At 40.7% G+C, this 14,585-nt stretch overlaps 1 protein-coding gene across 3 annotated transcripts in view; it reads left to right on the forward strand.

Moving 5' to 3' along the window:
* The window catches only part of pdzrn3 (PDZ domain containing ring finger 3), a 123,201-nt gene that overhangs the window by 92,449 nt on the left and 16,167 nt on the right, over positions 1-14,585 (forward strand). The window contains exon 1 of one of the 3 annotated variants that reach the window (XM_015370994.1): positions 5,010-5,247. The exons of the other annotated variants lie outside the window; for them this stretch is intronic. Coding sequence (XP_015226480.1) covers positions 5,179-5,247 — 69 coding nt within the window. The 5' untranslated portion in view covers positions 5,010-5,178. Of the gene's footprint in view, positions 1-5,009; positions 5,248-14,585 lie in introns of those variants that run through there. 3 annotated transcript variants of the gene reach the window in all.

Here is a 14,585-nt window from a genome sequence, read left to right on the forward strand (position 1 = left end):
CTCTTTCAACCTAATGGCCAAATCCTTACTGCATTCCACGTTTTTTTTGCATGTCTGACCTCTTCTATCTCCCAGCTCTCTCCATCCTGCTGTCTACACTGAGCATTTGAGGCATGCCAGGGACCTAGACATCTCGTGTTCTTCTCAAGTTATATCCATGGGCCACCGGTGTACAGTTTCTTTGCATGTTGCCACGTCGTCACCTTCTGAAGACTTTACTTCCCCACCCTCTTAAAATCCCCCTTCTGCTCTGATGACCAAGAGATTGGGGGTTATGTGTTTTGGCATATGGTGGGTTGAAACATAATGTTCAGATAACAAAGGTATAGGTGCATCTGTGGACAGGCCAACATATGGACCAATGTCAGTACGGGTCATGTGCATCGTATGCATTACCTGAAAATGATCTGTTTTTGTAGATTAGTTGAACCTGTCAAGTGCTGTGCCAAAATAATTTTTACTAAGTAACACAAGATGGGGATTGTTAATTTGTGAATAATAAAGAAATTATAAACTTTTTATAACTGAAGGACATTAACTTAAACATTTGATGGTGACATTTTCCCCATTTCTAATAGCTTTTATGTTTGCTAATACTACGGTTTCAGGGTTAGCATTGCTAACTGAAAGAGTGGTCTGTCTTTTCATTTTTTTTAATTGAAAGAATTTCTATCTTGTTTCAAATTGTTCTAGCAGCTCTCAGACCACTTTAGATCTTATCTGCCCAATGGCAGATGGAGGTCGAGAGTTTAAAATAACTAAAAGCAACTTTCAGTAATTCATTTACCTTTAATTTTACCTCTGAAGCTCCTTATGTTTTCCTCTGTAAAGCATATTTTATTTCTAGTACCTCTTCACAAAGTACGTCAGCCACCTATCTTGTGTTTTTTTTCCCTCTTAAATATCTCAAAAACACAACATTAAAATATATCACGAAATCAGGGGATTTGAGCTGCAGAGCCCTCACTCAAATCCAGCTGATTGTTAATTGGTAACAGGCGTCATATTTATGGTAAAACTATGATATGCCAGTCTTAAAGATGTGATTTATTGCTATGCATTTTACAGTCTATTAAGATCACAACATCATTTTGTGTTCTAAACTTCCTAGAAGATCAAGGCCTCACCCAGAATGTAAGAGAATCATCTGATGTGTTAATACCGATATGAGTTCCTACCGATATGAGTTCCTTTGCATAGAAAAACCAGAAGATAATTATTAGCATGGGTTTCATTGTGGAGTTGGAGCTAAGAATTGTACCTGGGCAGCTACCACCAACTTCAGGCTTTAAAACAGGAAACCTGATCACTGTTTGACATTTTACTGTTTCCAAGGTAATGTTAGAGTAATACAGCAGCCCAGATGGAAAGTGCTTTGCTAAAGCAGGTAAATCCAACAGGAAGGTTGTTTGCTTCAAGGATCACCATCTGATCCCTTTTATGGATCTGACAAAGGTCATAACTCATAGACGGCATAGAGCCCCACTTTGAAAGCACCATAATGATAACTGAATTAGATGAGTTAAACTTTGACTGTTTTTTACCTGAGTTGAAAAGAAATGTTCATTTTTATTACGACAGTCTGCCTGACTGCAATCACTATGTCAGTCACAAAAATGTCTTTCATATCTGGGAAAAAAAGGCCATGAATTAAACCTAAAGCTCCAGCAGCAGCATGGACACACCACAAGCAGAAATTAACATTCATTTAATTTCCAATATCTGTGAAGGAACCTGCTGCCTCCGATTGAACAACTTCTCTGTGCTCCTAATTGTTCATTCATAGATGTTTGTTCTGCTACGGCTGCCGTAACCCTTCTGTACAGTTGTTCATACTCAAGCACTGCCTTCGTCCTTACTTTATGAATGGGATAATCTTGGCGTGAACTAAAGATTAGCCCGGGAAGAGCACCGGCTTAAACTCTCCACTGATCCCAGCCCCGGGCATAACAGTGCAGCTAATGTGAGCGGAGAATTAGTTTCCACGCTACTCTGGATGAAAGTCGGAGCCTTTAGGAGCCAGACAAGCAAAGCCCACTGTAATAATGAGTAATTGTTGAGTTCACACAGGCACTTTCAGTGTTTGCCCGAGGCAGTTTTTCAGCCTCTATCACTTTTTCTGCGATGAGGATCTTATTTTCCAAGATCTCTCCTGGCAGAGCTTCCATTATTATCTACAGTTGTAGTTGTGGGAACAAATCGATGAGGATTTATTTGAAGACTGACATGGTGATTAAGTTGAAAAAGGGAAATCTCACCAACCTCAAATCTTTTACAAGTGTTACACATTCAAAATGGGGAGAAAAAGCTGTAGAACATTAAATTCTACTGGGGAGTTTTAGTGTAATGTGATCTTTTGCATTTGTGTTAAAAACATTGGATTCTCCTTCACACTTGGCTTGATTCGCGGCTGCCTGTGGAAAACTTTTAGAGCTAGATATGGATCAGGAGACACATCTGGCAGGAGGAAATATCACTATCAACAGCTTTTAGGGCTTCTCCAATCCCCACCTCCTGTTGTGAAATTGATCCAGGTATGTGGCTTAGCACCCAGGACTGAACTGAACCAATCCATTGTGTCACATTTAAGAAGTGGGATCAGTCTGTGACTAGATGTGGGTCTTATAATCACTCCTACCTGCAAAGTTGAATAGGTTTCTCTCTGTAAAGCATGCATCTGCTCAGATGTGTTCTTTTCCTATTAATGACATTCACAGAGCAGAGAACACTGGAACTTCTCCAAAGGTTTGTCATGGGACAATCACAGACTTCAGTTCATTTTCATTCTCCATGTGTTAGACCAAAGCAGTGCATCAGTGTGACATGAAAGAAAAACAATTGTGAGGTGTGCAGCTTTGCACATGTACAGACTAGCATTTCTGTCTATTTTGTACCAAAATAACTCAAGCAATAAAATGGGATGAAAAAAAATAATCTAGAAAAGCTCTCTGAGATGCGGATCTCTGCCAAGTGGTTAATTCCCTCCAACATTGTGACTTCCACCCTAACCTGTATTTACAAAAAAAATGTCTGGATCCAGATGGTGATCCGGATCATCACCAAATTTTATGGGCTGCTTCTCGGACTGAGGTGCACCTTTGGTAAAAATGTAATTTCTATCAGTTTATAACTTTTCAAGTTATCCTGTACACAGACAGAGAGAAACAAAAACTTATCTAAAAAGTCTTGCCTTAGATCAAATAGGAATATATTTCGACTGGATCACTCTTCGTTTCTTAGGTATACGTATTCAAGCTCCTGGTCCAGCCCAGAGATTGGTAAAAGGGAGAAAACTAACACTTAATTGTGCAAGATTTATTTATTTATTCTGCTGCTCCTGTGTTCAATGGCAGAAAGTGGCTTTACCATACTGTATTTGCTGTTATAAGTGGGTAAAAAGTAGTTTAAATATGTTTTTAGGTGAGAAAGTCCACCTGAAAACACCACCTGTGCATCGTTCTTCAGGATTACGATCCGGCCTTCAAATATTATTTCGCTGTTGGAGCCCCATAGACCCCAGTACAGCGGCAGTGCTCTGTCCCTGGAAATCCCATTCAACAGAAGCCTCTGGCCAGTTCGCCTCTTTTCAGTTTTCCACTACTGTTCGCGGCGGCTGGAAGGTGTTTTCACATGTAATCCAAACTGCAGACACAAGAATAATATAATCGAACATTTTTTGCCAGGAGGTTTCGACATTTTAAGTTAATTTAAGCGTTAGTAAACCGTTTCAGAGACGTGATCATAGCAATCTGCATCAGCAGCGCTGTGTCTGTCTCCCTGCCAGCTCCCAGATCAGCTTCTCTGATTGGTTGATGTGGCGTGTCGAGCAACAAAAGTAAATTTTGCTCCTGCTGCTCAAAATGCGCTGCAGGACCTTTTGCACTTGATGTGCTTCAACCATTGACTTTGCATCTAAACTAGCCACTTCTGCTGCCTCTAGCACGTGCGGTCTGAATGTAGCATTATACAGCAGCCATGCACGCTCCAGGTAAATCCCCCCAGGATCAGGGATGTGTTCACACTGGCATGATCCGCTCCAGAGTTCTGACTTCTGCACAGTGAAAGCATTCTAAATCTTGGGTATAGAAACATGTTTTTATTTCTTCCAGTTTATCACGATTTACCATTTTGTGTTGTTCTGTGAAAAAAAAAAATCCCAGTAAAATAACTGGTGATAGATAGGTGATAAATGTGACAAAATGTATAAAAGCTTAGGGGATATTAGCACTTGTAAAATGTGGTGAAAATCTGGCTGGACTTGGAGTAAACAGCAGGACAGAAACCAGATCAGGCCTATGGGGCTGTAGCTTTGTTTGCAGCCTGGGCAGCGGGCACCAGGGAGGACCTAGAGAACTGTACGTCGCTTTATTTTAAAGGGTCCCGCTGGGTAAACTGTGCCTGGCCACGCAGGAGAGGGTCCAGCACAAATATTTATCTGCTTTATTTGTTCCTACTGGCTTTAGCGCCGAGAGTAAAATACATGGGGGGCTTTGTGTCTCTTTGTTGGATTAGCATACCAGAGGTCACCAAGTGCTAATTTAACTGGGATGTTGAAAGGCAATGCTTTTATAAAGCTGCCGAGCTTTAGATGTCCCATCATGAGAATGTAGTCCTTTATCTGCTGTCAAAGAGGGTGGGGGGCTTTTTTGATTTTCAAGTCTGCTGTAGACTTCAAGGGTCTACAGCAGACAAAGCATCCAGAGGGCCTCTGAAGAAACATATATTTGCCTTGTCATGAAATAAAAAGCCTTTCTATTAGGTTGTTTTCTCACATTGGATCTAATGGCTCTTGCTTATTAAGACTACTTCTATCCCTTTTTTTGGCAAAGCCCATTCATGAGCTAGCTCCCTCACATCTTCTGTGAATTCTCAATGAGCAGCTGCTTAATAAACATGAAGGGGTGTGCATTGAAGAGATCTGGCCTCGGAGAGCTCAACAGTGGGCTGGAGAATAACAGAGAAGGAGGGAGGAAGGTGGGAGGGCAGCGTGTGTGAGCAGAGCACAGAGATACAGCCACAAGCTGGGAGGGGGGTCGGTCTTGTCAGCCGAAGTCGTCTTGCAGCTGTGGAGGAACGACAGCTCGGACAGAAAGAGTCGGCTCAGGGAGGGGACACTAGATATCAGCTCCTGCCTCTGTGGCTGCAGGGGAGAGCCTGGATGCTGTGATCCTCTCCAACATGGGATGCAGCCTCTGTACGCTGAGGAAGCCTGAGGAACAATACAAACTGCTCTATGAAGTCTGCCAGGTACTGTGACCATGTGTCTTCCAACTTCTAGAGGAGTTTTCAGGTGATTCTTTTCAGCATGTTCTGTAGTACTGTAGTGCTGTGGCCCTTAGCCATTTTCAGCCCTGACTTCTCCTTGTCTCTTGGGTCAGTAGCTGAGTGGGTGAAGAGAGTAGAGCTGTTGCCAGCTCGAGACCTCGCGGCTTAAAAGGTCTGAACTCTGGCCGTGGGGTCAGTGAGAGGTGGCGTGCTGTGCTTTTAAAGGAGGTGAGGGGGGCAGTGATGAAGAGGTGACAGCTCCCTCAATGTGACTGCTGGTGTGTGCCGATCGCAGCCCACCTCCTCATTGTCGGCTGAATGCTGACTTGCACTTCTCCTTGCCGTAACCCCCGCTTGACTTTTACCAAAGTTTATATTTAACACTTGAGTGCTTGTTTTGCACATTCTCTTTGCAGAAAGAAAACAGAGCAGGCGTGTAACAGATGCATCATTAACATGCAGCAGAGTTTTCTCACACCAGAGCCCAAAGCTGGATTTAACATTCTCTTTTTCCCATTCCTCAGTGGCTTTAATGCAGTGGCTGAACACAACCCTGATTATTAGATGGAACATTGGGCTGGTTTCACTGAATATTTCAAGTTTATTTCAATTCAAAAATACGTTATCAATAACTAAGGGAAACTAAATGAACAAGTAGATTTATTATATAGAAAATGTGCAAACTAGTAGCCATTCTTTTAATAAGAAAAATCAGTTTGAAGTTTTAAATTTGCAATTATTTATATATGCCTTCTGCTAAAAAAAATGGCCAGTTTATTAAAGTTTTATAAAAATACTTCACACAAGGTTTATAGCTATGCAGTTATTTTTTTTTTCACAAAATAAGAGTTTCCCCTTTTGTGTACCGCTCTAGTTTTAAATTTGACTCCAAGTGGCGCTATTATCTAAAGTGCTTTGAAATGGCTTGCAGCTAACAATTCTTACTTTTTTGTTTTAACAAGTAGAATTAGGGTCAATACATCTTCAATTTTTAAAGAAAATCTGTTCAGTGTCTAATTAAACTCATGTTTGGTTAAATTATTTCAGACTTTGAGTTTATGTGACTTTAGCAGCAATCTTCAGCTGTGAGCCATGTACTATCTTTAGCAGACTTAGCAGCTAAAATGTAACTGTACTAAAGATCACAAATGCTAGTTGTAGTATTCTTATAGTGCATTAAATTATTTGTATCTTGTCCTTCTCCCGGTCAGTGTTTCTGTTATGTAACAAGGAACCAAAATGCTCTTCAACAGATAGATTGAGTCTTCCTCTGTAGAGCAATCTGTAGTAGTCTGCTCTGTTAACAACTAAACAACTACTGTACGTTGTTTTTACTTTAAAATAAGAATCAAATAGACATACTGTGTTTTGCATCATTAGAGTAACTGGATAGTATTAAATAGACAGACTTAATTTTAAAAGTGTAGTGGAGGATTATCGCACATTTTTTAAAAGATCCGCCCTCTCCACTTTGAAAAAAATGCACATGCACAACCCTGTACTCGCTTCTGAGGGGGAACGCCTATTAAACGCATACGAGAGCATGCATGAGTCCATTTCTCCTCGTGCACGCTCTGTTTAGAAGTTGCTGTTCTCATAGCTCATACAAGCTTACTGTGTCCGAACGTCCGCCCTAACCCCTAAATCCCTCAATCACTACAGTATATAGAGCTGAGACTATATGGTGGACTTTATAGCAAACTAAGTTGACTGAGTGTTCGGACAGATGATCAATACGTTTTGCTTCCCGTTAGTCACATAACTCCTCCTCCACTGCAGGGTGCCTGCGCTATCTTTATTAGTCGCCGCCGTCAGGGTAGCGACAGTCTATGGTGACAGTGGCCGCTGTGACAGCAAATAATGCTCTGCGAACAAAGCTCTCAGCGCAAAGCATCCTGGGATATATCTGTATCCTCTGAGACCTTTCTTTTCTTTGCATACACTTCGTAGATACTTTTTCTCTTATGACCCTTGGCCATTTTCAGAGAACTGCGGTGAGAAAGGTGAGCGCCTGAAAGTGCGCATGCACAGAGAAAGATAGCTACCTGGGGACGAGCACGTTGGACGGCCTTACGTAAACACATCGCCAATATGATTGACAATTAGGAGGGCCACTTATTTAGATGATCCACCAGAAAAAAGAACATCCCCCACTACACTTTTAATAATAAATATTATGCAGTTTAAATTTTGTGTGATATCATGGCTCATCAAACACCATAACCAAAATATTTCAGTTTGGAACTTAAAAGAAATTACATAGTTTGATAAATCATTATTGTTGATAACTATGATACAAGTTTATTCATTGAAAGTGGATTCAACTGCCACTCTCCTGCAAAGAGTTGGTCTCTGTTAGGGGCCCTCTCTTCTCCTTTACTGTGAAACTCAGCATAATGTTAGCCAGCAGTCACAGTGTCTGGATGTACTGTCAACCTGTCAGGATGTACTCAGCCTCTCGTCCAATTAGAGGAGGTGAATGACAAAGGCATCTGCACTTTGTATATGAATAAACAAATATAGTCTATGTATGTATCTCATAAGGAGCATCAATTTAGTATCATTTTATCCATGCAGTGAAAGGCTGCTTTTGTTTTTTGCTGAGACATGGCTGGTAATGGGTCTTTGGTCTAAAACCATGCTTCTTAATATCCAGTTTTATTATGTTTGTGATCAGCAGAACTGGATCTGATAATAAAGGCAGTAGCTGGATCCGGTGCTCACATATAAAAGTTAAACTCAAGGAGAAGAGTTTGAGAATTACTTTTTAAAATTGTCACAATTTTAGTCGTCAATTGTGCACAGATTTTTTTCATAAATTTAAAATAATGGCAGCCATAACTACCACAGCCGCCTTACACTCTTAGCTTGTCTAATTATTATGTCTGTCCTGCTAGCCTCTGGATTCATAGGCTTTAAATATTTCTAGAGTAGGTTAATGATGGCCAGGTTCAGTCACACTTTGCTTGTTTTATTTTGTCTCTAAAGCCAACAAGAAAACTCTCATAATGGAGCTCTCATAGTAGCACATATTATAGAACAAGGACGGATTTAGTGTTTAGATGCAGTTGAGGTGTTCTGTTGGCACATTTCCACATGCATTTTCATGTTTCTTAAACCATGTGTAAATAAATGCATAAAATGATTGCTCATATTTAATACATATGAGCGATCAAACCGTGACCAACCATATGCATTATGACTTATAGGGCTCTGATGCAGTGATTCAGTCCAATGAACTTTCATGTGGCCAATGCTGTCTCAAAAAATCTCCCAAACACAGAGTACTCCTCCTTGTTGGGTCATCTCTCCCTGATCTGTCTATGATTTCAGTAATATCTCCTCTGATCTGTTTTCTGATTCATCAACTTTCCATACCAAATCCACCTATTTTTGTGTGTCTTTAAAGTCCAATCTTAAACTCCATTTTTTGTTAGAGAAGCACAGAAGTGTCTTATGGTGGTTTCATACATAAACCATTTGGTTAAATTATTATGCGAGGCATCTTTCTCTTCTATTTTGTATGTGGATCTTCAAAGGAGGCAGTAATAAGTTAAAGGTGTGTAAGTTAATCTCTTGATTTGCTGTTCTTGGAAGTGGGAAATTCTGGGAAGTTCTCTGTTCTCTTACTTACTGTTAGTACAGACAGATCATATAGATCAGAGAGCCTGGCAAAGCACCCACTCTGCTCTGCTCCTCTCATCATCTCTGTAGGGGTCTAATAATCCATGAACACTTGAAATTTTCTCCAGTTCATTTCAGCTGCGCTCATGCTCCTAAGATGCATGAAAAATATGGTTCTACTTGGTTGAATAAAAGTGAAACTGATGGTGGTCAGAAGGCCTGGTGATGCCAGTGTACGGCAGCCTCGCTTCTGTCAGTGAGCCCCAGGGCAGGTGTGGCTACCATGTAGTTTGCCACCATCAGTGTGTGAGTGTGTGTGTGAATGACTGAATGTAGTGTAAAATGATTTGATCAAGTCTTCTGACTTGCAAAAAGCGCTATAACATGGTGTAGCATGCATTATATTCAACAATGGAGAAATTAACTCTGCATTTAAACTATCCCCTTTTGGGGAGCAGTGGGCTGCCACTGTGCAGATCCTGGGGAGCAGTTATCCCTTTATAAGGCAAGTTACCGTTTTTGATCACTTGCATACCCCTTACAAATGCGTAGTGTATACAAAATGACAAAATAAATCTGTCTAAGGCCCCGTCCACACGAAGTCAAACCCTGGCCTAAACGCACAAATTTTTCACCAAACCAGCCTCTCATCCATACGAAGCCGGCGTTTCGGGGGTCTGTAAACGATCTTTTTTTTATTAAGCCTTCAGAGTGGGAAGATTTTGAAACGCCGTTTTCGCGTTTCCATCTTTAAGCTCTAACCGCATTTTTTTTCTTCACGCATGCGTCATAGCGTCGCCTCGTAACACGCATGCGCGACACAGTATCACAACAACAATGGCGCCATACTGTGTTGAATGGTTGCTGCTCATGCTACTCACACTGCTGTCGGGCTTACAACAGAATCTTCTTCTTCTGGAATATCTCCAGGAAGAACAGAGCAATATCGACCACATAGTTCAGCACCTGAATTTGACTGAACCACGAAAATGGACCTGCAGGGGTTTTCCGGTTTGGTTGTTGTATAAATATTACTGTGCATGCCCAACATTTCGTTGCCTGTTTTCGCCTATTTTTGCTTTGGCACCACAGCCCCACTTACAGGCCTGGCATACATTTTGCAGCATTTTCATGCCTTCGTGTGGTCGATCACATTTATTTTACGTCTCCGTCTTTACGACAAACGTTCTGGAAAATATTAGCGTTTCGTGTTCGTTTTGACTTCGTGTGGACGGGGCCTAAGTCTATGTGATATATGTTACCTCCAGGAACATGGTCTTTTTATGGTAAATATATACAGTTTGTTTAATTTAAAAAAAATAAAATGTTAAGCACTAAAATAGAATATAACATTTGTCAAAACAATCAAACATTTGAATGCAAAGTAAGGTACTGGCATAGTCATTTATAAAGTCTAATTACATAACTAGGCCAATTTAAAGTTGAATGTCTACCCCTACTACTCCTTTCTGTAGTTGTGTATACTCTGTTGGGCTAGCCCATGAAATGTCCATAAAAAATAAAAAAGCTTTTAGCCATAATATGATAAAATATGAGAAACTTTAAGTTGTACCGATACTCTACCACATTTATTTCTGGAAAGGATATGTTTTATTTTGTCTGTTGTTTATTTCTGATTGTAAATGCAGCCATGTTTGAGATCTGAGATGTTAAAGGTTGTTTATAGGCAGTGCATTCTATGGATGTAGATAAACACCTTCCACTCTTATTCTAATCTTTAAAGGCTTGTGCGGCAGTCTTCTGTTTTTACACTTGACCTGTTTGACAGCCGTGGGTCTTACTTAAAAGCTAAAGGTAAGCACCATGTGGAGAAGTGGGCTCACTTTCTTTTGTCTGGTAGTGTAGAGCAGAAGGCTTGAAAACTCTATTTGACAGTCATAGGTCAGTTAATCTGTCCAGAAGCACTGTGTAATGGCTGTGGCGCCTCACTGCAGGTCTTCCAAGACTCAGCGCTTAATTAGTGCCTGAGCCAAGCTGCCAGTTCAGTCTGTGATCCATGCCGGACTGGTCCAGGCTGCTGTGTTTGGTAAATCCTTTGCTTCTTTTTTTTTTCTGGTATCTAGTTTGTTTTCTGATCTTTGCAGATAAATAGGTTTAGGCCAGAAAAGCAGACCAATGGGTTTAAAAATGAGCCTGCTGGAACATTTCCTCTAGGAAGCTGCCTAATTAGTCACAATTTTTGATTGAAGTCTGAAGAAAATATGTGACACTTGGTGCAAGGAGCCAAGTTGTCACAGAGCCGGACAGTCTCATTATGGCATCCTCTGGAGCAGACTGACTGATAAAAAAAATGAAAAGATTTATGAAAAGACCGTCCTTCATCCACTCCCTCCCACTGTCGGTTATCATTAAAGCCAGATCCAAAATACAAGGGCGGGAGGGCCCACAATGCGGCAGCTTGGCCATCTTGACCCCGGGTCCAGTAATGAGGTATGACACTGACTACCTAAGGATAGGATGGGAGCAGCAGCGCCGAGTGCAACCACTTGACACTGGGTTTTTAATAACCATTAAGTTTAGCCCTGGTGAGCCATCCCATCTGGTAAACCCTGGAGCAGGTGGCTGTCATGAAGGACTCGGAGGAGGTTGCAGCGTTTTTCTAAATTAAATGACAGTTATCAGAGGGAGAGATGGCCAAACCAACATCCCTATAAGAAGAGGTTTAAACAAGAAGGAATGATCTGAACACAAACTCTGTATGATATTTGGTTTCACAGTTGTCCATATTAGTGATGTGGTCTTCAAAGTTAAAGTAAACTTACTTCCAAGCACCCATCCATCTTCATGATGTTAGTTCTTAGCTAAAGCTGCATAAGCTTGATACATCTAAGTATAAAAAAATTATAATGTTCTAGCATGATTTTGTGTCACCATAATATCTGACCCTTCTGATGTGTTTGTTTGTTCATGTTTTATTGCCCAGCTCTAGGTAAACCGATTACAAGTACGCTAGACCAATACTACTTTTGCATTGGATGAAGATAATGGTATCAAAGCAATAAAGTCAGCCTTACCTGCAGCCGCCTTTGTCTGCTTAGATTTCAGAGAATATCATTAAAGCTATTTATTAGGTGTATTTGCATCAGCTTTTTCTAATGCACATTTTGAAATGTCGCATCAGAAACGCTTGGCGCAAAATAAGAATAAACTCCCAAAAATTATCAAAAGCTTTTACGCTCGCTTAAGGTGGTTTTTGGGTTTTGCAAATAAGGGTTGACACTCAAAACGGGAGATTGAATCACTTTTATTTTAATCAGCTGATGTAGCAAACCTTTACTCACATGGCTGATCTTCCCCCTATTATCTGTGGTCAGTGGTAGATTGCAGCCTCTTCTTCCTGTTTACTACAGCCATGCGTTTGACATAATATGGACGACAACGTAGGATGCATTTCCTCTGTTCCAACTTTTAAAAATTTTCTTAAAATTCAAATTTCAGTTGAATGGAAAAACTGCTATTACGGCAAAGTACTTTGTATTGGTACTTATTGTCTGTGTGATAACTGTTGAAAAATCAGCACATTCTAATACCTGTGTTGCAAAGCACAAAGCTTTGTAATTAGAAAAAATACTTTGATGTGGCCTTTAGTTGTGCTTTAGTTTCTTACGGATATCAGCAAAACATCCGAATTGAGCATCAAGACTTGTGGCCGTAGGCTTAGACAAACAGACTTGGCCTTAGTATAGAGCTTGGTGTGGTGTTGGCCTTCCCAGGGTTTGTTTATTGTGTGGCACTGTGTCTGGAGAAAGGGACGCCTAGGGCAGCAGTGTCAGTGAACAGCGCTAATGAAACATGACACAACCCTGGGTTTCAGTCCTGTTGCAGATATTAGCCTTTCTGTTTGCCCCCCACCCCAACCCGCACTTTGCTCCGTGTCAGCCTTTGGTGCCAAAAGACCAAGAGTGATGCTCACTGCTGAATGTTCTTTGATTCTTCAGGCTTTGTGAGCAGATAGTGTCAAAAGTAATTTTTGTGTCAAACTATAATCATGACAAGATAATCAAGTGTTTTTATCTGAAGTCTTTCTGTTGCCAAAGAGTCTGGCAATAAAGTCGGGTTAAGCTCTCAGAGAGACACACTTTATACCCTCATCTGTGTTCATCAAATTCACAGGGAAGCAACAGAAAGCATACTGGGAGGAATTTGGGTTGTTAATTGACCATCTGTGGATAATACAACATCCCATACTTAAATCTGATTAGGTGAAAGAAAACAAGGCTGTTTCTCTGAGCCTCCATAGAGTTTTTAGCTGTTTGTTCTATAATCCTCGGTAAGCTTGAGCGCTGCTGTAAATAAAGACTGCTGTGTTTTCCAGCATCACACTGTGGAGGGTCTTTTTTTTCTGTTCACTTTCATGAACAATATGTTGGGATTTTTCCTTTTTGTTTGTTTTTTCATCGGGAAATCCTGAGACGATTCCTGAATGTTTTTTTTTTCTAGATGAATTAAAAGTTAAAGTAAGGGGGATCAACACTTCTTTGCAGCTGGAATGGCCTACATTTACACCCCCCCCCCAAAAAGTGTTCATGCTCTCTACCATGTTAGCCTTACTCTGTTCTGAAAAAAAAAAATTCCGTATTTTTTCTTAAAGGCGTATTCGACCTGAAAGAGGAGCAGTGTGCCCTTGCTCTTTTAAACGCTCATCTTTAATGAGAGGTTCCCTGGGGGGGCCCGGCACCAACACACTGAAGGACCTCATTTTCCTAGCAGTTTCCCTTATGTTCATCTCACTGCATATCCCCATTGAAGTGAGACAGAGGCTCTTTAATGACACTCCTCTGCTCTTTATTAAAGGATTATGACGGGATTAAAAGGCAATTTTAAGAAGTCATGCTAACATCAATAAAAGCTTCTCTTCAGTAATTTAACCATAAGATGAACAGATGTTACATTTGCATGTTCTTTTTTATGGTAGTGTTGTTCTCTATTTGGGTAGAAATGTCAAATCATTGGTAAAAGTATTTAAGACAAGTCGTTTTTATGATTATTGATGCACTGATCTGAGTTGTAACTGCAACAGGTCAATCTCTAGTAGCCAGTTTTAAAAGTTATGACCTGTTTATCATACTTTTAAATAGTTTTATTTTCTCTCTAAATGTGGATGATGTTACGGGCTCAGGACATGCAGTGCTGGGATGAAATTTCTTTAATTGAGGGAAGAGGAGCCCCGATGATCCTTTTTGCTGTTCTAACCACTCTCCTCATGTTCTTCCAGTCCAGTTTATATGTAACACCAAGCATTTCCTGCGCAGCTTATTTGACCAGGTGATCAGCAGGCATCAGCACACTGCTCTGAGCAACCCGTCAGGAGGAAGAGCAATGTCAACGCTGCCGTCTGCACCCCACTGAGTGGTGTGCAGTGGTTATATTTGCTTTTTCCAAAACTTTGAAGCAGATTAACTCTACCTCCTGGTCCTATGATGGTAGAAGAAAATTGTAAGATTTTGTCCTGAGAAGTGTTTGAAATTGGAACCCCTATTAGAACCCATATGAAATCTCAAATGGCAGTGGCAGTGATTTCTGACCGCTAAAGCCAATATCTACAGCTAACGCCTTTGTTTCCTTTCATTCCAGTACCACCCTGTATTAGACCTTACAGTGTGTTGTTCAATCTTCTATATTCTCATTTATATTCTCAAGTATCTAGCTGGCCTCATTATTACATTCAAGCTACT

The sequence above is a fragment of the Cyprinodon variegatus genome, unplaced genomic scaffold, assembly GCF_000732505.1.
Source record: "Cyprinodon variegatus isolate N-32 unplaced genomic scaffold, C_variegatus-1.0 Scaffold51, whole genome shotgun sequence".
NCBI classification, from domain to species: domain Eukaryota; kingdom Metazoa; phylum Chordata; class Actinopteri; order Cyprinodontiformes; family Cyprinodontidae; genus Cyprinodon; species Cyprinodon variegatus.